The sequence below is a fragment of the Pavona decussata genome, unplaced genomic scaffold (genome assembly GCF_977016875.1).
Source record: "Pavona decussata unplaced genomic scaffold, jaPavDecu1.1 SCAFFOLD_128, whole genome shotgun sequence".
Taxonomy (NCBI): domain Eukaryota; kingdom Metazoa; phylum Cnidaria; class Anthozoa; order Scleractinia; family Agariciidae; genus Pavona; species Pavona decussata.
In genome coordinates this window covers 2,783,549-2,806,879 of record NW_028145542.1, presented here as the reverse complement: position 1 = coordinate 2,806,879, position 23,331 = coordinate 2,783,549, and the positions used below count along the sequence as shown (strand labels likewise).

Below are 23,331 nucleotides of genomic sequence, written 5' to 3'. Positions count from 1 at the left end.
GGTCTTCATTTTGCACTCACTGAAAATAATACTAAATGCGTTTTTATTAATTTGATAAAGATGTTTAATGGGTTGGTGACAAATTTGTTGCCAAAAGAATGAACTTTGCATCCCACGACAATCAATAGTTTGGCAGGTGGCGCCTTTGCTTCGGTGCATTGATAATTTGTAGACTCTTCATTTGCATCAATCCGAGGGGAACCGATACACAAGTAAGTTCCATAAGCATAGCCTCTGTTTAACGATTGCTAAGCTAAAATAGAACTCAAACCTCTGAATTAATTTAACTTTAAATAGCTTCATTCAAATTGGCTTTTTTAGCAAAGAGCTGACTTATACATTCATTGACGCCAGCATTAATAGGTGCACTTAACAAGAACCTTACGTGACGAAATGTTTTTAAAAAGAAAATTGGTTAATACTTAGGGATATTCTTGAAGACTAAAAATTTCTTAGAGCGCAGATAAAACAGAATTTGAGGTGAATTAGAAGACATATTGATATATACCATAGTCATGCCAAAGATAAGCATGTTTCATTCGCGAAAACGCGCATTTTTTTGTATCTTATTTTTTCAATCACCAGCAAATTTTGAATATTTTTAAAATGAGAAAGTGAAACCATGAAAACCTTAAAAAAAAGCAAGAAAATACTGCATTGTGGAGATATCAGAATGAGTGCTTTCCCTTGTCGAAAAACATCACCTGCTATATACTTGAACATATTCGTCAGAAAGACTAAAAGGTAAAATTGAGGATGGGACAGTTATTCTACTTAGTTCCTTTTTAATTTACACCGAAAAGTTAGGGATAGTAATTCATCTATTTCAGTTGATAATTTTTTTCTTCACTGAGTTTAATTAAATTTGTTATAAAAATGCTTCTAAAAATTAGCTGTCAAGATTCTATGAAGAAAACTGATGCATTGTCAAAACTTTTGCCAAGGAGGAAGTATAAGCCATATTTTGTTTAATGCGTAACTTTACCAGGACCTACTATGACAGCAATGACAAAGGCAAAATTAATTGAGCCAAGAAAATTTGAAATTCAGTGTAAGGAAGATCGTTATTTAAGAACGAAAATGTTTAATTTCGGAAACTACACTTAAGACAAAAAATTCTGGTTTATTTTTGGCACTTTGTCCGACCTTTTTTTCACTAAAAATTTCGGGTTAACTCTCTGAGTAATTAATGGTAAATTTATTGAACGTAGTGCACTTTAAGCGCAACAAACTACAGAACCTAGTTTCCAAAAAAACAAAAACAACAAAAAAAAAGTGCATGAACGGTAACAGCTAACGTAATTATACAAAACTTTAATTTCCAATGTTGCGTTCTCAGGATGCCATGCTTATAGTACAATGTTTAAAATAGCTGTAGTTTCACATGCAGACACCTCTTTAATTTCTGTCTGTTGATAACTTTTATGTTGCTTCATTATTTTTCTCCACGATCACTAACAAGAATTAATTCAATTAAAATTTTAAATTCAACAATTCGAAATTAAAAGAAAATACCATGCTGAAACTAGCCAAAATTATTAACAGATTATGGTAAGCAACTTCATTTTTCATTTCTTTGCCCAGCAGAATCTGGTGGTCTTAATTTCTTTACACTCTGACCTCTATGCTCGTTTGCATACTTATAGTATGGAAAATTGTATTAATAGTTGCCTATTAAACTTTTCAATTCAATGAAGACGAAATACAAGAAATAACGCTTTTATGGAGAAACCCGCACCGAATGTACGAACCCTTGGATTTTCGCTCACAAACGACTCCAGTTAAACTTTTTCCTGATGTTTGGAGAAATTGTTTAGCCTAAATCTTTTTTTTATATCTATGAAATATTTACAACGTTAAGCACCACCTCTTTTAAAAGTCATTTGTAAGTTAATAAATATATTAAATTATCCATTCACGCACACGCTCATACAGTAAAACGGCCTCGATTTAACAAAGTGCCAAGGCACTTAGAGAAATTGGTTCGTCATATAGAGGGTTAGTTTTATCGAGGTTCTGTTCCATGCATTTTTAAAGGAATGTCGTTCGTATCAACCGAGGACTTCGTGATATATAGGTTCGTTAAATAGAGGTTCCACTGTACCTTGAAACCCTGCACATATATCAGTATTTTGATTTTCCTAGCACAATCATGTAAAACTGTGAAGTAGCGTTCTCAAGAAAGGTAAACACAGGGAAAATTTAGAGTGCTCTTAGTGTGAGTCGCAGCCATAAACTTCCAGGCAACGACTCAAGCTGCGAGGACAGTTCAAAGTTTATTTTGACGTGAGAACGTGTCTTCATTGGTTCACAAGTTGGCAATTCACTTGAAAAAAATCGTATCAGATAATTTCATTGATGAACTGAAAATGTACATCCCGTACTAGCTTCTGGCTGTTGTCTCTGGTATTCTTAATCTAAAGATGCTTAACGCTTATTAATAATCTAAATTGTTTACATCGAAAGTTTTTGTGGCATTTAGTTACTATTTCTAAGCATACTGATTTCTCTTCTTTACTTTCCTATTTAGTTATTAAAGATGGAAAGAAGAATCATTTACATCACGTTCATAATATGTGTCTCGTCCATTCAAAAGGTTCAAACGAAAAACAGAAAATACACAATCGGTAAGTGAAATATACTAACGATATCAAAGAAGAATAATTCTTCAAAGTGAAAGCTACAAGAAGTAACTGAATCAGTCGTTGATCGGGGGGGGGGGGGTGTAATGTCTGCACTCCAGACTACTACCCGATGGAAGTTGATTATCCTCAGAAACGACTCAGGCACGTTTCATTCCGCCATGTTGTATTTCACTTCAATCCCAGCATGCAATACAGCATGGGTTGCACAGGTAACCCAACAAACAATCACTACATCTCCCCCTTATTTGAAATGAAGACAATAGGTGTAATGCAAAAATCTACACTAATGCTAAACTTGAACTGTAACAATCAAATAAAGAAATGTCAATAAAGCAATGTTCAAAGAGTCCAACGAGGAACTTTCTTAATGAAATAATTATACTAAATCTCGAATCTTTTCAAAGTCCTAATGTCAATATCAACATAGTCTTCAGAAACCATGTTGGCTCAGTCTCTTAAGTAACATAGTCTTTAAGCCAGCTCGGCTCAGCTCTCCTGCGCATTGACCTTCGGGGTTCAACACTCTGTTCTGGCATCCTAACAATGGGAGACTGTGGCAAGCTGGGTTCAGTGACAGGCTCAGTCACTGGCCCTTCTGCTGGGCTTCCAATAACTGGTTCAGGATCAGTAACGATAACCGGTTCTCTTACTGGTGTCTGTTCCAGTGGCCATGTCCCCTCTTTCTGTGGCTGAGGTGTCTGTGGTGCAGGGTCTATGAACCGTTTCAAATGACCCACATTCCTTTTAAGTAGAGTTTCACCCCGCTCAATGACCACCATATCTCCTCTCTTGGAAACTACACTGTATGGGTCTGGATCATACGTTGCAGATAACTTGTTCTGTTTCTTCCCCATTAGAAGCACCTTGTCGCCTTCTGACACATCAGACTCCACACTTCTTTTGTTTGCACTTTCAGCGCCTCTCTGTTTCCTCTCAGCATCCTGATCTCGCGCATGTTGATCTATAGTACCAGGCATCTCTTCTTCCTCAACGCTTTCAAACTCTGGCATCTTGGTCCGAATCTTCCTTCCATACAATAGCTCCGCAGGGCTAACACCTGTTGTAGAATGGGGCGTCGACCTGTACGCTAATAGGTACTTCTGTAATTCTTGTTGCCATGGCTTCCCTTCAGCATGGGCCGCACGCATCGCCTTAAGCAGTCACTTGTTCTGCCGCTCTACCTCTCCATTCGCTCTTGGCCACAGGGGAACAGTCTTCTTATGCTTGACTCCGAGCTCATCCAGGAACTCTTCCATCTCGTGACTTACTAGGTTTGACCCATTGTCGGTCCTTAATGTCTCTGGGATGCCATGACGGGTGAAGTGCTTCTCTAGGCACTTGATTATGCTACTGCTAGATGTGTTACGTATTACATCCACCTCGATCCATCTGCTATAATAGTCAACAGTGACAAGCAGGTTATCTCCTGTCGGTAGTGGACTCATTAAATCTACCGCAAGGTCCCTCCAAGGCTTGGTTGGCATGGTTGTTGTCTTCACAGGAGGTGTGGTAGTAACAGGAGTCACAGCTTGACATCCAAGGCATTTCTTGCAATGTCTTTCCACCATAGCATTCATGCTCGGCCACCATACTTTACTTCGCAGGCGATCCTTTGTTTTCACTATCCCTTGGTGCCCCTCGTGGGCCAACTCTAGAACCTTCTCACGCAAACTCAGCGGTACAACAATACGCGTGCCTCTCATTACCAGCCTCCCAACCACAGTAACCTCGTCCCGCAACAACTTGTAGGGGCTCGGTGCGGTAGACCAGTCCCCAGTCCTCCAACACTTGCGGATCTCTGTGAGTTCCTCATCCTCAGCGGAAGCTCTCTCTATCTCCCTGGTTGTCAGCGCCCGTGGGGTTGCACTGATTGCCACCATTCTTACAAACTCCTCAGTCGTGCTGCTACAGTGCGATGAAGCCGGTATCTTTGTCAAACGACTTAGACAATCAGCAATGTTCTGGCCTGAGGGTACGTGACGCACAGTGTACTTGAACGGCATGAGACGCAACACCCATCTCTCAACCCTGGCAGAAGGTTTGGACTTTGGTCCATAGATGGCCTCCAAAGCTTTGCAATCGGTAACAAGCTGAAATGACTCTAGCCCTGACAGATACAAACTAAACCTCTCACAACCCCAAACAACTGCTAATGCCTCCTTCTCCGTCTGACTGTATCGACGCTCAACGTCACTTAAACTACGACTTGCAAATGCGACCGCTCTCTTCACTCCCTGCTGCTCTTGCACCAGTATAGCCCCAAGTCCGACTGGGCTCGCGTCGGTAACCACCTCAGTTGGAGCATCCTTGTCATAGAAAGCCATCATTGACGCCTCGGCCAACTGCTTCTTCTTAAAGCCTCAAACGCTTCATTCTCCTCCTTTCCCCACTGCCACTCATTTTCTTGCCGTGTCAACCTCCGCAATGGTTCTGCCGTCGTTGCAAAGTTTGGAAGAAATCTCGAACTGAAACTGATAAGTCCCAGGAAACTCCGCAGCTCTGCAACACCTGTGGGGGCTTTTGTTTCATGCACTGCTCTGACCTTTTCCTCAGTTGGTCCCACACCATGCTTACTTAAAAGCAGTCCCATGAATACAATCTGATCCATTCCGATCTTGCACTTGTCCTTGTTTAGGGTGAGGTTCCTCTCCTGCAAGCGCTTTAACAATGTGATGAGATTTCTGTCATGTTCCTCATTTGTCTTTCCGTGCACAACAATGTCATCAGCTATGTTGGTGGTTCCAGGACAGTCAGCAATTGTCTGTCTGACAACATGCTGATACTGTTCAGGAGCACTGTTTATACCAAAACTCAGCCTCTTGTAACGGTACAATGAATCACCAGCTGAAAATGTTGTGATATCCCTGGACTCCTCTTCCAGCTCAATTTGATGGAATCCCATGTTCATGTCAAGCTTGGAGAAAACCGTACTTCCATTCATTTCCTCTAGCACCTCATCCACAGTAGGAATTGGCAATTTCTCCCTTTTAATTGCCTCATTCGCACGTCTCATGTCAACACATATCCGCACGTCATCTCTGTTAGGCTTGGGAGCAAACACAGCTGGGCTGACCCAGGTTGATGGACCGGAAACTTTCTCAATGATGTCAAGGTCAAGGAGTTCGTCTATCTTACTCTGGACTTTATCCTTCAACGGGTAGGGGATACGCCTTGGTTTCTGCGCTACAGGTGTAACTTCATGGTCAATATGCAGCTTAAGTTGAAAACCTGACAACTTGCCAACTCCCGAAAACACCTTTGGGAAGCGGTTTGCAATACTCTCAATGTCACTGCCTATGGAATAAATACCCACTAGCTCTGGCCCAACTTTTAACACTTGCAGCCTTTTAGCAGCTGAGCTGCCCAGCAGACAACGCCCATCTCCTTCTGTTACGAGAATGGTCTCTACCACTTTCTGCCCATGACACTCGACAGTAGCCTCAAATTTACCGACAACTGCTAGAGACCCATTGCCATAAACGCGAAGATTCCTCTCTTCTGGCTGTAGCTTTACACGTAAGCCACTCCTCACCAGGTTATGAAACTGTCGCTCACCAAGCACAGTTGACTGTGCTCCAGAATCAACAAGCATTCTGGTAGTGGTACCATTGATTGTCACTGCTACAATGTTATCTTCACAAGCTCTTTCCCCGTTAAAGTTTATTGGGAAAGCAAAAGGCTCCTCTCCACTATCATAGTCAATCTGATTAACTTGTCGAGCCCTCGGCTGTGGATTACGTTTCACACTATTGGACTGCCAATTATTACTCGCTCTTCCACCAGTCTTACCCTTTTCGCCCTCACTTTGGCAACATACTGCCCAATGCCCCTTTTTGCCACACTTCGCACATGTTTTACCCTTTGCAGGACATACCTTATCACGAGCAAAATGTCCGGGCTTCCCACACGCATAGCACTTGTTTATGCCTTGCCCGCTTGACTTTTCCTTGCTTTCGTTGTTCCTGACCAAATTCACGCTGGTCTGTCCCTCCCCTCCTGCAATTTGGTTTGCTTGACGTCGTGCCGTTTCCCATGCCCTGGCTGTGGTGAGGGCAGCTGCCAGCTGGATGTTCGGTACCTCAAACAACTTGGTACGTAGTTCTTGAGACGCGACTTTTTCTAACAGTTGATCCCGCACTGCAAATTCCAACTCCTCGGCCCCATAGCCGCAGTGTCGTGCTTGTTTCCTGAGGCGGAGAACAAACGAGTCCACATCTTCGCCGGGTTCCTGGCGTACTTGGCGTAGAACGTGTCGCTCGTAAGCGGCGTTTTCTTGGACATGGAAATATGCATTTAATGCCCGAATGCTCTGTTGATAAACATCATCCGCGGCTGGATCGGCAAGGGGAACGATCGTTAGATTTTCGAAGATATCTTGCCCTCCGGAACCAGCCCTATAAAGTAATTCGCTTTTCTTTCTCGCTGGGTTTTGCAAATTCGCTTTGCCTTCTGCGTAGTACGTAAAACCTCGCAGCCACACTCGCCATCTTTCGCTCAACTCTGATTTGGAACCGGTAATATCCATCGGTTGAATATTTTGACCCGCCATACTGCTAGATAGGATGATTCTCGCTATCCTCGTCGCCAATGTAATGTCTGCACTCCAGACTACTACCCGATGGAAGTGGATTATCCTCAGAAACGACTCAGGCACGTTTCATTCCGCCATGTTGTATTTCACTTCAATCCCAGCATGCAATACAGCATGGGTTGCACAGGTAACCCAACAAACAATCACTACAGGGGGGGGGGGTGGAAACCTCTTGTAGTGGAGGGGGGGTAGTTACGCATGTAATGAACAAAACTATATCACTACCGTTTGATCTTTATAGGTGTTATTCATGAAAATTCAGCAGTGTATGATGCGATGCGCTTCGCTGCCAACAAGACGAATGCTCTCAGCAATGTTTCAGTTGTCTTCAAATCCATCAACACGACAGAGAACACCAGCCTGTTAAATCAAGGTAAGATATTTGTGTGTGTATATTTAATCAAGTCTTTCAAGTAGCAACAGCAGAATTCCATGGGTTAAAGGGCATATGGGACATGACTCAATACGAGGATCTCCGTTTACATGTTCAACTGCCTCATTTAAGCAAACATTACTGAGCATAAATTAACATAAACAAAAAAACTAGCTACAAATTGAAAGACCTTGGCAAACTTTGAAACCACTGCAAATTTGAGTGTGATATGTTTAATAGCTTGTGAGAAACAAGTACCAAGATTTTTGCAAAGACCCCATACATTTTTTTTGTAAATTTCACAGCATTGAAGGTATTGAATTTCTCCGAGAATATTAAACTTATCAGAGGGTGTATATGTGGTTAAGCTGAAAACTTCCCAAAATCTTAACTATGACCTGAGAAAAGGCAGTTTACCGTTATATCCAATAATTATTGGATTGTATATAATTGAGTAATGATGTATCCAGTAATTATTGGATTGTGTATTGAGTAGTTGTATCCAACAATAATTGGATTGTATATTAAGTAGTTATATCCAACATTAGTATATACCGCACAAGTGAATAGTGCTTTTCGCGCGCGCTGATTGGCTAGCTCGGAGGTGATTAGCCAAGTAATATTCACCTCCGAGCAACCGAAGAGAAACAAGATGGATTCCCGTTTCGCCACGGTCACTAAAGGGGAATTTATTTAGATAAACGAGGCAGCTGTTACAAAAAATACATAAATGGCAACAAAATTTAGTTTGATGGCATTAAATGGTAAGTTATTAATCTTTCCAACCTGAAACAATGAAACTACGATGCCTTGTTTACGAAAACTGCTGAGCACTATAATTACAATGTAGACAATAAAATATCTAATGTTTTGGAGCATGGTTTCAAAATCACGACGAATTTTACCCAACAATTTAAGAAATTACTGTTTAGCAACTAAACAAGAGTCTCAAAAAGTTTTAATTGTTCGCAAGAAAGCGAGACGGAACTTTCTACAACAAGAAATCGCTTACCACGCGGCGCGCGAGATTTTAAAATTTCCTACCATTTGTCGGTATACTGTCAAAAATAAAGGAATTTTGGTCCGCTAGTTGTTCAGCTTGTGTGGCATATACTAAAACAGTTATTCACCTCAGTGTCGGTGAAAGTGGTGGATATTTATCTCGCCGCTTCGCGGCTCGGTAAATATACACCACTATTCACCTCCACTTCGGTGAATAATTGTTAAGTAATAGGCCATTTCCGAGTTGCTGTGAACCTCACTATGAAAGCGAGGCTGAGTGCAAATCTTTTCACATGAAAATTAGGTTTATTTGCATATGAATGAAAACTACTTTTCATAGCAAAAACTTTGCACTTAGCCTCGCTTTCATAATGAGGTTCAAAGCAACTCGGAATTGAAATGGTCTATTGGATTGTATATTGAGTAGTTGTACTCAATAATTATTGCATTGTGTATTGAGTAGTTGTATCCAATAATTAGTACTGGACTGTATTTCGAGTAATTGTATCAAATAGGTATTACATTGTATATGAGTTGTATCCAATAATTGAAACGTGAGGAGCGTCAAGAAACTGTTACTTGGGATGGCTAAACTTTGCTTGAGTATAGTGTAAATTATAAACTTGTAAATAACTTGTCAATAACTGTGAAGTTGGTGGTTAACTGAGTTCCGACTTGGTTAATTGATGGCTGAGAAATGGCCGAAATTTTAGCTGATGGCTGCGAAACGGATGAAATTTTAATTGATAGCTGAGAAATGGCTGAAATTTAAGCTGATAGCTGAGAAATGGGTGAAAGTTTTAGTTGATAGCTCAGAAATGGCTGAAATTTTAGCTGATAGCTGTTGTTTCATAATTGTTTTATAAGTGCCAATGAGGCAATAAGGAGCCTATGAGTTATACATAAACAGCACGTTAGTCCTTGCTGTATCCCACCATTTATCAACTAATAATTTGAGTTTTTTTCTTTTAGCTTTAGTGTTGCTTCAACAAAACGTCGTTGCACTTATCGAGGGAAGCCATACAAAGTACCCCACTTGCGCACTCTCCATAGTAACAGGCATTCCCCTCATAAGTCTCTATGGAAACGACAGGCCATTTGATCAGTGTGAAAATGCGATTGAGATGTCAGCGGGGTACAGGGACTACGCGCATGCTACACTTGATATACTCAACACATTCCGGTGGAACAAGATAGCACTTGTTTTCGATGGTACAAATTCCTTAATTGCTTATTTAATATATGTTAAAGGAGATATGTCCAGAAATGCACGCTTATGAGACTCATGAATTGTATGACAGACATGACAAGGTATCCCCTAGCCTTAATTCTTACCAAAACACAAATAATTCCGTCAAACATGCATCATATGTAAACGATAAGTACCCAAAGTACCCAAATTCAGTGTGTCTACTAGAAATGTTTTTATTTAAGTGAAGTAAGTCACCCATTCAAACGGTAAACACAGACACGCATAGTGTCGATCAGTTTGCATATAATTATTTAAAAAAATTAAGCCTCCGTTAAGATTTTTAAACGAATTCTTAAGATAAATACATTTATGTTCAAAACCAAAGTTTTTCTTTATAAATCTCTTTCAGAGGGGCGTCTGTATGAAGCTGAATATTTCTATACCATATCCCAAAGTGCAAAGTTCACCATAAATTTTGTGAAGCTTACTGAGAAAGAACAAGCAAATGAAGATCAGACAGCAACAGTCCGTGAAGCAGTGGAGAAAATAACAAACCTTGGCCCAGACGTTATTCTACTTTACACAAGTAAAGAAAAAATGGAACGCCTACTCAATCAGCAGGTAATATTGATTGTCTTTCCTACGTCGTCGTCGTCTTCTTCTTCTTCTTCTTCTTCTTCTTCTTCTTCTTCTTCTTCTTCTTCTTCTTCTTCTTCTTCTTCTTCTTCTTCTTCTTCTTCTTCTTCTTCTTCTTTTTCTTCTTCTTCTTCTTCTTCTTCTTCTTCTTCTTCTTCTTCTTCTTCTTCTTCTTCTTCTTCTTCTTCTTCTTCTTTTCATATCTTCCTTCCCATTCCATATGGTGGGACACTAGCTTCTACACGAAAGCACCTCAATTGTATTAGTACATACTTTTAGTAGCCTAATGGAAAGGAACTGATTGGATCAAACTTTCACCGCGTCGGCCACCTGTGTCTGTTTTGCTGAAGTTTCAATATTTTCTTTAATTCCATTCCTATTTTTTTTGCGTCAGAAACCTTGTAAACACAGCAATGACTCTAAATGGATATTACAAGGACAGGTGAGGCAAAAACCTAGTATATTCAAACATTTGGTTCTGTTTTAATGACAAATAGAATACTTAGCACTGGCTATCCAAACGAAGTTCACCTCCGATCTGAGTCTAACCAACCGAGCCGTGAAAGGTTGTCTACGGTAAACGGTGTCAAGAAAGCATATGACATTTACTAGTACGATACTTAATTTCCATAGACCGTGGCTAAGTATAAAGTCATGCTTTAAATATTTAACCATTATCCCGCGGGATATCGCCTGATACTAAGCCAACCAGGGCGTTGGCCAAGCTGGCCAAAGGCAGGGGATACTCAAAGGAGGATATAACAAAGCACATTTTTTGCAGAAAAGCTTGGAAATCTTTATTTCGCCATTTTTCTCACGAAGACCCGAAATTACGTATATCGCAGGACATTTGTTGTGTACGAACGACTAATATTGAGTGCACTATGACCATATTTGGGCAGTGTTACATTGTGATGAATAATAACATTCAATAAATGGCTGTTCTCCTTCATGGAGGCTGAATTTCATCACAATTAAAATACCAAGCAAAAATTTATTTGCACCTCAATAATAGCAGTTTTATCAAAGTATCAAAAGTGGTTTGGCGCAAACCAATTATCAACACTGTAGGTTTTACTAATAAACATTTAACTTCTACTCCAGGTCTCGGGGAACTTAACTAGTCTCTCAGGCAATGTGGTTTTAGCATTGAGGCTTTTCACTAAATCTTCTGATAAACTGGAAAAGGCAGTGGAAAAGAATTACGATACCAGTGACAAGGTAGGGTGGCATGTGTGTACCTAACATGAGGTAGAGATAATTGAACGTCTGAAAAAACATTGGCATTTTCTCGGTAATAATAAAAAATATGAAACATTTTTCTCTGTCTTTGTTCAAGAAATAGAAGAAATTTCCATGTTAACTTTATGTAAAATTGTTAGAATAATATTAACGCTCGACAACAAATGTTGTAAATGGGTGGCTAAGCTGCTCATTATCTATTTAATCATTATTGTTGTTATTGTTATTGTTAATTTTCACCATGAACGTTCTCACCGGACAATGTTCAATACTTTCGTAGCACTTCGTTGCACTAGCTTATGATTCCGTGCCAGTCATCAAACAGGCTCTAACCAAAGAACCATGTTCATCGATTAATGGGTCTGCCATCACTTCAAGAGAAAGAGACGCAATGTTGACCTGCATGATAAAGGTGAGGTAGTTACTAGTTTACACTTGAGATTGTAGATTGTATTGTAGAGCTGTCAAATAGGGCAAGTAACGTGCACACAATGGTACAAGTCAAAGAATGAACGAACGAACGACCGACCGAACGAATGAATGAACAAATGAATGAATGAATGATCTATGAGCTAACAAAACCTCGTTCAAAATACGTATGTATTCAGCTCAAGAAAGGCCAGCTTAGTTTCAGGAAGAAAATAACACCTTGCAATTCAGTCTCTTAGCTTTTCAGTCTCTTGGTAAATTCAAATCAAAGAAATTGTGAACAGTTCAAACTGTTTTAATTTACAGCTATAACGGGTACCAAGCAGTATTTCCAAATAAGAAGATCACTTTCCGAGTCTTTTCATTTTAATTATCTCGAGGTTGGTTCTCTGTGCATTTTACAATTTAAGGCTTTCTGATCACTCTCTACAGGTCAACATTGCTGGTTTAACCGGACCTATCAAGTTTGAGGAAAATGGAAAACGAAAGGGGATTGAGATGGAAATTTTGAATCTTCGAAACAATTCCTTTAAGAAGGTAAGAAGCAAAGTACCATACTGGCATCTTTTTTTCTTTAAAAGTCTTTTTGTTTATTGGTTGTTTTTGTGGTCGGTGAGTGACTTCACCAATGAGTAGTAGATAGTATTATCTTTTGCTACTTGTGTTCAAGTCGCCGGTTTCGAATACTTGTTAAAACTCCCCATCCGACGATCAACTTGGCTGGTTACGCGTAATCATTAATTTTGTTTACTACCATTTGTTTATGCTGGTTTTTATCATCTTTAAATTTCTTAGACCAGAAGATGTTCCTTTCAGATCTGCGGGCCTCCTGTTGTTGTCGTTTTTGTTTGTTTGGGTTTTTTTAAACCAGCACACTTTGCAAATCTAAATTGCTCTAAGTTGTTGAGACAACGGGACAACATCTTCATATTAGTTACTATATGATGATCATGCAAAGATGACTGAAAAGATGAACTTATTTTATTGGTAGAATTTCCATGCAAAAACTTTCCGTCAAATCAATAGTCTGCTTAAGCTTGTCTTGAATCTTTTATGGACTTCTCTTCCCCTGCGACATACGACGTTTGCTACAGAGGTTTCATTTTTAATCAAAGGCAGGGAAGCATTCCATGTTTTATATCCATTACAAGTCGAAATGTTTTTTCCAAGTCATCAACGTACTCAGCACAAACAAACTGATCTCATATTCCTAGATAGAAAGCGACGGAGTAAGAGGGACCTCTATTCCCACCCACCCATCCCCAAAATCCCTTCCATGAGCCCATAGACGTCACGCTGCCTCTTCAGTTGTCCGTCCTCATTACTACCACTGAATCAGACAAGCTCAATTTGACACCTTCAGATTGCCTCCCTTCTATTTCGGTTGTGCTATATTAATAAAACATATTTTATTTTTGTTTATTAGATAGGATCGTGGAATGCAACTAAACATGCCTTCTTTCATGAAAACATCCAGCCCAACATGAATAACCAAAGCACTGGAGGAAAAGTGGAAGGAAGGAACCTTAGAGCTGTTGTTGCTATGGTAACTGAAAAATAAATGAGTTGATAAGTCCGTTTTCGATAAAATGGAGAGCCTCTGTTGGCCCATTTTTTCAGAGAGAATGTTCCCATGTGTGAAGATTTTCTGGTTTACCCGTATGTTTGTTTGTTTTCTCTTTTCTTTTGGAATTAGACGGGAAAAGATTGCATTGCAGATTGATCTAGCGCATAGAAAAGGATGCACGAAATTTTCGAGCATTTATCACGTAAATGAATTTATTCACATGTTTTTATTAGCACTGCGCCATGATTACATCCATTATAAGCTTTTCTTTTTACCTTATACCCAAAAAGGATGATCCGTTCCTGATGATGAAGAAGCAACATGATGGGACAGTTACATATGAAGGATATTGCATCGATCTGTTGAACGAACTTGCTAAGAAACTTCATTTTACGTATGACATCTACCTCTCCCCTGACGGGCTGTACGGCGCTGAAACGGAAAATGGAACGTGGAATGGGATGGTTGCAGAGCTAATAAATAAGGTTTGCGAATTGCTATATCAAACACGAGGAAGCCAAGTGTTTCATCCGATTTCCAAACACCGAAAAGTGTGTATTTCTTAACCATCTTCGAGATGTTTGAAAATAGGATGAAACACACTTCTCGTGTTTTCCAAACTTCTTGAAAGTGATTTTCTTTGTTTTCTCTCCATGACTTATTGACGATTTGACAACTGATCTTAGGATTAAAGAATTTCAACTGGAGCTAGATACAAAACGTGTTCATTTCAGCCTAGAAATAATATAAACGAATAGGCCAGGCTACGCTACCAGCAGAACTCCTAATTATGCATAAAAGCGCGCACTCCAAGAGTGCCCACTGATTACATGCCCAGCTACTAAGCCTGTTTTGATGATCGGCGACTCAAACAACATATATAACCAAGAAGAATTATCAGTTAAATGTTTATGTTAATTAGCACCTGCTGGTGATTCCAGTGCGCTGGGTTGGTTTTGTTTCCTTAATAGTAAATTTTAATTAGTGATAAAGTGTTTTGTCTAAAAAAAGCGAAACTTTCTTGAAGCGAAATTTAGGTCATTTGTCGTTGATTTCAACAGACTTTTCTGCTTGTGATGTGAAAAAGTTTCATCGAAATTTAAAATAATTTCCTATTTTCTTTTGAGGCGGGTCAAAGCCTGTTAACATTTTGTTGAAATTTTGCCGACATAACTGAGTGAAATTCAATGAAATTACTTTTGTACAGTACTATAGTAGAGTCGCATATTCTTTCTTGGATAACAAGCAATTCCTGTTTTCTATAGCACGCAGATATTGCTGTAGCTGCATTGACCATAACGGAAAGACGAGAGAAAGTAGTGGACTTCAGTTCACCGATTATGTATTACACTGAAGAAATGCTACTCAAGAAAGCGCCGTCCGACAGCGGAAGAATTGATTATCTGCAGTTCTTGAATCCTTTTCATAACAACGTCTGGTTTGCTACACTTGCCAGTATGGTGGTCATCTCTGTTGCCGTGTTTGTCATAAACTACTTCAGTCCTTATGGGTGCAAAGACGCGAATGGACGTGGAACCTCGGAGGAGTTCAGCTTTTTTAACAGCGTGTGGTTTACACTGGCTTGTATGTTGCAGCAAGGAGCTGACAACCAGCCCAGGAGTCCATCAGGTATAGTAGCGGCTTGTAAAGGTATACAATCTTATGATCGGATGGTTCATCAATTGTGAGATTTTCCAAAAGTACCAAAGCCCCAGCCTGGCCAGCGCTTTTGTTGTTGTTGTTGTTGTTGTTGGTGGTGGTGGTGGTGTTTTATCATTATTGCGACTATTGCAGTTGTTGTTATTGTTGTTTATGATAATTTTATATCGGAGAGGGGTGTGGGAGAGTGCAGGGTCAGAACTGGAAGAATAGGCTTACGGAAATTCTGGTTTTTACGCGTACAAGTTGCCTTTCGCAATAAAAATGATTGTGTCCTACTACCGGTCGTGTCGACTAAGGTGGTTAATGGTTGTTGGCACTTTCATGGATGTAAATGTAAATCGAACGTCTTTACCCACAGAGAACCAGTGAGCTTCTATAAGCTTGTCTCAAAGGTGTCAGTGCGTTCCAGGTCGATCTGAAATTTTGCAACGTTGGTCTTCCGTGGAGAGGGGAAAACCGGAGAACCTAGGACGAGAACCAACAACAAATTCAGCCCAAATTTGGAGGTAAGTCCGGGAATAAAACCCGGGCCACATAAGTGAGAGGCTAGTACTCTTACCACTGTTGCATCCCTGCTCACACCACCCCCCCCCCCCACCCCCAGGAGGAAAATAGCCGGGTTTCTGCCTCTCATGTGTCGATGGTAACTTGGATGGCATACAGAAATTAAAATATTGGTTTTTTTTACTTTAGCTCGTATTCTGACCGGATGTTATTGGTTCTGCATACTTATCTGGGTCTCAACATACACTGCGAACCTGGCAGCCTTCTTCACGGTGAAAAACGCCGCCTCTCCAATTAATAACCTTGAAGACATCCTTAAATCATCCTACGAAGTAGTATTAATAGAATCAGGGAGCACCTACGAGTTCTTCAAGACGAGCAAGTATGAAACACACCAGAGGATTTGGAACAGAGTTAAAGCTGAACAAACTTTGGTCAAAACCACCAAAGAAGCAATTCAGGGGTTACGAGAAACCGAAGAGTCTGTGTTTATTTATGATGGTCCGACCCTCAGATATGCTGCTAACCGTCAGCCCTGCGACCTTATGACGGGTAAAACGTTTTTGTTTTGATTACTTTTCCGTCAAATTTGGTGGTATTTTGCAGAAATCCAGAAATCCAAAATGACAGATCCTGAATGGCCGTCATTTGGAAATGTGACATCATTTCCACGTCAAATGACGTCATCACTTTCTCTCATTGATCTCAAATGTCTTTGGTCGTACTTGAAAGTTCACACTTACAAAGCAAATGGATGAAACTCGCTCAGTCATTTGGCTTGGTATGTGGCTGATGATGCACATCGAAATTAGTAACGTAAATGAACATATGCAGACGCTATAAATTGGATTATGTCAAGGGTAATCTGCTGCATGATTTTTCGTAACACTAATTAGTTATTGTTCTTTGTCATGAACAAAATGCTTCAAGACGCTGGCTAGGAGGAAGATTTCAAGTTAACTCTTGAATAGAAAACAACAGATAATTAGCTTGATTTAAAAACACAACTGCAGTAGTTAATGTACCAGACTTGCCTAACTCGTTCACGCTGCACGGCAATTCCAACCTTGGCATGTATATAGTTCTATAACGAGACACCAGAGAAGAATTTAGTGAGAGACATTGCAACACGTTGCTCATATCATTGGGAGATGGACAGTTTTTTGGAAATGGATATGGACACTTTTTCCGGCCGATTGGCACAAATGAAGAACAATCGGTAGACAAACAGATTAAACGCTGGCCATCAAAATGACGAGTAATCCTCTGAGAATATTTGTGACTGTGGGAAGGTGGTTATATCCTGTAGTGTACATAGGGCCTAACCAGACTGGCTCGATTCGTGAGATTCACAAAGGAAATAGTCGCGAGGCTAGATCTCGAAAACCGGGCCAGCTTGGTTGACCGGGCGGATATAAAGAGGCCCTTAACCTAATTGATTAAAGAATCAAATTGTTTTCAGTTCCAGGATTGAGTTCGGCCAAAGGGCTTGGATTCGCTTTCCAAGGAAATGATCCCATCGTGAAGGAGTTTTCATTGGCAATCTTGAACCTGCATGAGAACGGTTTTCTTGAGGGAAAGAAACGAGCTTGGTGGGAGAGCACCAATATGTGTCCTAAAGAACAGGAAACAAGTGAGTAAATCCCTTTTTATAATATATATTATAAATATATAAATAAAAATATATATTGTAATATTATATATCATTTATATAATAATAATAACAATATAATAATAATAATAATAATAATAATAATAATAATAATTTTTGATCAGTAATGATTTCTTGAAACATAAGCAAGCGAAAATTAAAGTTAATAGCCGACGTTTCGGCGTCAACGTGACACCATTCTCAAGGCAAAGTGGATAAATTAATGCGAAGATTTGATTTCTATACTCTACAGTCTCTACAAATTAGCATATTAACAATGGATCGCAAGTTCTTAAAGTGAATACCTTTGCGCGAATCGAGTCTGTTTGCACGTTTAGGGATGGTTTAAGTTTTCTTATGAAAAATACATGATAGCGCCTGCTATCTGAAGCCTCCATCAATGACACCAGCAAAAATAGGCCAGTTGATACACAGAGACCCAAAACAAGAGGAAGGCCAGCGAAATACTATCATCCGCTTTAACAACGGGAAAAGCAAATTAACGCTGTCATATCCAAAGTACTACCCAAGCCCATTACCGACTCCATCCGCCCCAAGGGTTCTAGCTTCCACACCTATACGGCCTCCCGAAGACACATAAGGAACAACTTGCTATGCGCCCAATTCTCTCCGCTACGCATACTTATAACAACGCGTTGGCCAAGTGGCTTGATGAGAAATTAAAACCACTCCGCCGTGATGCAATCAGTACACAGTCACAGATACCTTTCATTTTATCAACGAAGTACAAAGCCTCGAGATCAACAGAAGTGATATTCTAGTATCCTATGATGTCACCTCTTTGTTTACCAATGTACCGCTGGATGAGACTATCCAGATTTTAGCTGACAAGGCTTTCAATGATGATTGGTTTAACAACACCCATGAACTGAACCTGTCCAGAGACCAGCTAATTGAACTACTCAACGCAGCCACTAAGAACCAATTCTTTCAGTTCAATGGAAATCTCTATGAGCAGACAGATGGCGTCGCAATGGGATCGCCTCTTGGTCCTCTTCTCGCCAACGTGTTTATGTGCTCCATTGAAGATAAACTCGATCAAGATGGCAAATTGCCCTCCTATTATCGACGATATGTGGATAACACCTTCACCATCATGCCTGATATAGCATCAGCCGGAATTTTTCTTGACGCCCTAAACCACTGCCACCCATCAGCAAAGTTTTCTATGGAGGTGGAAAGGAATGCCTCACTTCCTTTCATCGGTGTTGAACTGTTTAACTTCGCTCCTAGAATCAAGACCAAGGTCTACGTAAAACCAACCAATACGGGCCTCTTACTCCACTATCAGAGCCACGTGGATAATCGGTACAAGCGCAGTCTAATCACCACCATGTTAGATCGAGCTTACCGCATATCTTCCGACTGGTCGTACTTCTCGTAAGAATGCGATCGATGGTAGTTAAGTACCCGAGGCACTTATTCAATTCAGCTGTCAAGCAATTCGTAGATTTCAAAGTATCAGACCAACAGCACATTCCATCAACCGAAATATCTATACCCACCATCCGAGTTGTCATACCATTTAAAGATCAGGCCTCTGCTAATGTAGTGAAGAAACGCATCACAGACCTCAGCTCAAAAATCAAGACCACAATTCAGCCTATGTTCATCAGAAGAAAACTCAACGAAGACCTTAAAGTTCGAGAAGTCAAGCCTGCCACTGTTAACCAACAATGTCTCGTTTATAAATTTCAATGTAACCTGTGCGATGCAGGATATGTTGGTTACACTCGCGGCCACCTCCACGAACGCGTTCATGGACACAAACAAAAATCGTCGTCTATTTGTAAACACTACTTGAGCGAACATAACTCGAACGTACCTCCTTGTCTTTCAGAACAATTTCACGTACTGGCTAAATGTTCGAACAAATTTGATTGCCTAATTAAGGAGATGCTTTTCATAAGAAAATTTAAACTATCCCTAAACGTGCAAACAGACTCGATTCGCGCAAAGGTATTCACTTGAAGAACTTGCGATCCATTGTTAATATGCTAATTTGTAGAGACTGTAGAGTATAGAAATCAAATCTTCGCATTAATTTATCCACTTTGCCTTGAGAATGGTGTCACGATGGCGCCGAAACGTCGGCTATTAACTTTAATTTTCTAATAATGATAATAATAATAATAATAATAATAATAATGATAATAATAATAATAATAATAATGATAATGATAATGATAATGATAATGATAATAATAATAATAATAATAATAATAATAATAATAATATTCTTTTTGTACAGCCATAAATTCTTATGGAGGCTATATTTTGGTTTTGAGAACATTGGCCAACAGAAACATTTGCTCACGTTTCTGTGGAGATCTCGGGGAACAGATAAACATGGTACATTATTTCAGGTTAATGGTACATTTTGTGTGAAAAGTTGTTATATTTCGCGTTAATATTTACATGGTTTTGGGTCCTTTGTTACAATCTGGCTGTCTTTTGAAAACGCTCGTGATTTTATGATTCACAGAGAAACACTTGCCCAGCTAGCTATACATTGGCATTAGATTCATGGCTGAAAACTTGCAATAACGAATGAAGGGTATACAATCCCTCTTTCTTTACAAAACTTCTTTTCATTATTCGGCATGTTTGAGCTGTGGAGAATGGTTTTGCTGACAAGAGCATTTGCTTCTTTCCTCTTAGCATTGTCACAAAAGAGAATCGATCTGAAGAGCATGCTGGGTGTTTATGTGGTCATGGGTACTGGTTTGCTTGTAGCGTTTTTGACGCTGATTGGAGAAATCTTCTGGAATCGACGAGAGAAGTTGAAAACACTCAACAAAACTAAAAGGTTTGGTTTAAGGCCGGAATCTTCATGGTGTTATCTTTTGCTTGTTTTGTTATTTGTTTGCTTTTTTGTTGGACAAGTCATTGAGTATTTCTCCTACCCAGGTTGTCTAACCTGTTCCCATTTGTTTAAAGAGCGGATAACTTTAACTAGTGGATAAGGCGCTGTATAGCGCATAAAATGTACAGTAACTTTTGTACCTTAGCAGTTGGGTGACTAATTTTCCACTGGACAAAATTACTCCCTCTGTGAACAAATTTGTTGCATTTGTTGTGAGAGAAATTAAGAAAAAAAGAATGATTGTTGTCAACCAGTACTGATGGTAAAACCCATGATTTTAGTGTACAGAGCATTGAAGCAGTTCTGCTACTTTTTTTCTTTCATGTCTGTAGCCCAAACATCCGTTCTATGCAAGTCCACCCACAAGCTGAGTAATTTATTGGTCACAACCACAGTTGCCTGGAAAAAGCCACAAGCATGAATGATTACATTCTACAATAACAACGATGACTTCTGAATTAAATCTACTGACATGCTAACCACAGAGGATGCGTATTTGTCAACTAGCTACTCAAATAACAAAACATCCGGAGATTGGGATCAGTAGCAGTTTTGAATTATGGTCTTAAGCTTAACGATATAGGTTCCTGTAAATTCGTTTAGTGCTACCTTTTGACTTGGGCTGCTTCAAACTAAAGTTAAAATAAGCGATGGAACAGAGATTTTCTTTAACTTTTAATGCAGCGTAAGCGTTAAAGGGGCCGTGTCATGGTGATTATGCCGTTCTTTGGCTAAATTTGATTGAATCAGTTTTAAAAGCCCCATTTACACGGCAGAAAATTTTTGGCACGGCTCGGATTAAAAAATTACGCGTACCAAAAAACTTGGTTTGGCACGGATAGATTTAGTCGTATAAACGACTTTGCCCCATCCGTGCCGGACCAAAATTTTACCCGTGCTCGGACCATGTCGAGAGGTAGTCCGAGCACGGACAAAATTGGTACACGATCCTGAAATTTAGCCCAGCTCGGATAAAGTGTGCAGTGTAAACGATTAGCCGTGCAGAACTAACTTTTCTCTGATGAGCCCTCGTGCCTTTGGTCAACACCAATTTGGGAGAGCATGTGCAAATCGGCCCGCGATTCACTCAAGATGGCGCACAGCGGGAAGACGCTGCAAAAGGCGCCAAGAAAATCTCGCGGGATAGCATGGAAGGACCAAGATGTTAAGGAATTTGTCATACCACTCTTTTTCTGTGAACGCTGTCTCCACTATCTTGAACCACTGACCACCGCGTGTCAGTGTCCAACACCGTCGCTCAACAGAAGTACAAGCGAGAAGTGATGCAATAAATGACAACCTGTACCTCCGCCTTTTTCTATTCTTCTGTAAAGTAGACGAGAGAAAGGTCGATTTCCAAATTTCCTGCTGGAACGACACGCGCGGTCTTCTTTAGAGAAGAAATTCTAAGAACTTTTCGTCCGCCATTTTTTTACAGAGCAAGCAGAAGCTAAATCCCTGGTCGCTGAGAGCCTATCGAATGATGTAGTACTTACAGGGCTATGTGATCGAGGCAATGGCGAACCCATCACCCCACTGGACTTGGATGTACTTGTAGAGGATTACACGACCACACTCTCTCAAGTTCTTGACCGTCATGCACCTTTAAAAACCAAAAGTGTGCGGGCCAGACCCAAGGTACCCTGGTATACCAGTGAAATAGCTGAGGCAAAAAGGCGACGCCGGAAAGCAGAACGGAGATGGAGAGGAACACGATCACAGGAAGATTTGTTGGCCTTCAAGAAACTCAAGAACCACGTTACTTATATAAGTACACGGGCTAAGCGTGCTTTCTACTCAGACTTTGTGAACGACAATAGTGAAGACCAAGGAAAGCTACTCAGGGCCACTCGATCATTGTTACTTCCGAGGAACGAGTTGTGTTTTCCACAATACACGGACAACTCAATCTTAGCCAACGATATCGGGAGGTTTTTCGACCGCAAGATTGCAAAGATTCGGGCGGGGCTTGATGCGTGCACTCTTCACCCTGGGGCGGTGGCTGAGGATAAAGTGTTTACAGGCGATAGGAAACTTGATCATTTCAATACGTACTCTGTGGAAGATATTAGGAAGCTGGTCAGTAGATCATCGAAGAAAAGCTGTCAACTCGATCCTATGCCGACCAATTTAGTAGTCGGCATGTCCGATACGCTTCTCCCTATCATCACTAATGTCGTGAATTCTTCTCTCTTCTTGGGACACTTTCCATCTGATTGGAAAACGGCCCTCGTGGATCCAAGACTGAAGAATACCAAGAAAGGGACTTCCTTATCCAATTTAAGACCTGTGAGTAATCTACAATACCTCTCTAAACTGGTTGAAAGGGCAGTTTATGATCAGACAACCGATCACGTTACTCAGTCGGGCTTGAGTCCCACCCTTCAGTCAGCCTATCGGCTGGGTCACAGCACAGAGACTGCCCTACTGAAGATACAGAACGACATACTAACTGCAATGGACAATCAACGAGTTACTCTCTTGGTATTGTTAGATCTGAGTGCAGCATTCGACACGATTGACCACCAAGTGTTGCTGAATCGCCTGTACGTGACGTATGGAATTACAGGTACCGCTCTCAAATGGTTTCACTCGTATTTATCAGACAGGAAACAGCGAATCCTGATTAACGGGGGCTATTCGACTGACTTTGATCTGCCACAAGGGGTACCTCAAGGTTCATGTCTAGGTCCCTTACTTTTCATGCTGTATGCAAGTAAGCTCTTCGATGTTGTTGAACCCCATCTCCCTAATGTTCACGCATATGCTGATGATACGCAGCTCTACATCTCATTTAAGCCAGATGGTTCTGCTACTGAGACGGATGCGGTTGACGCTTTACAAGCTTGCATCAGGGACATAAGAACTTGGATGGTCCAGGACAAACTTCAGCTGAACGATGCTAAGACCGAGTTTCTTATTATAGGTACACATACACAGTTAAACAAGG

The 23,331-nt window shown here is 40.4% G+C and overlaps 2 protein-coding genes across 2 annotated transcripts; both read left to right on the top strand.

The window, feature by feature from the left end:
• The first annotated feature begins 198 nt into the window (after positions 1-198).
• LOC146468970 (glutamate receptor 2-like) lies at positions 199-21,794 on the top strand. The gene is made up of 16 exons (XM_085124007.1): positions 199-212; positions 2,531-2,627; positions 7,478-7,609; positions 9,584-9,823; positions 10,213-10,424; positions 10,834-10,881; positions 11,544-11,660; positions 11,962-12,093; positions 12,543-12,647; positions 13,537-13,656; positions 13,968-14,162; positions 14,943-15,306; positions 16,033-16,395; positions 17,306-17,476; positions 20,177-20,324; positions 20,714-21,794. The coding sequence occupies exons 2-16, from the start codon at positions 2,540-2,542 to the stop codon at positions 20,754-20,756; spliced, it is 2,478 nt and encodes an 825-aa protein (XP_084980133.1). The 5' UTR covers positions 199-212; positions 2,531-2,539; the 3' UTR covers positions 20,757-21,794.
• Positions 18,282-18,899, top strand: LOC146468971 (uncharacterized). The gene has a single exon (XM_085124081.1). The coding sequence runs from the start codon at positions 18,489-18,491 to the stop codon at positions 18,897-18,899; it is 411 nt and encodes a 136-aa protein (XP_084980207.1). The 5' UTR covers positions 18,282-18,488.
• Positions 21,795-23,331: the final 1,537 nt, after the last annotated feature.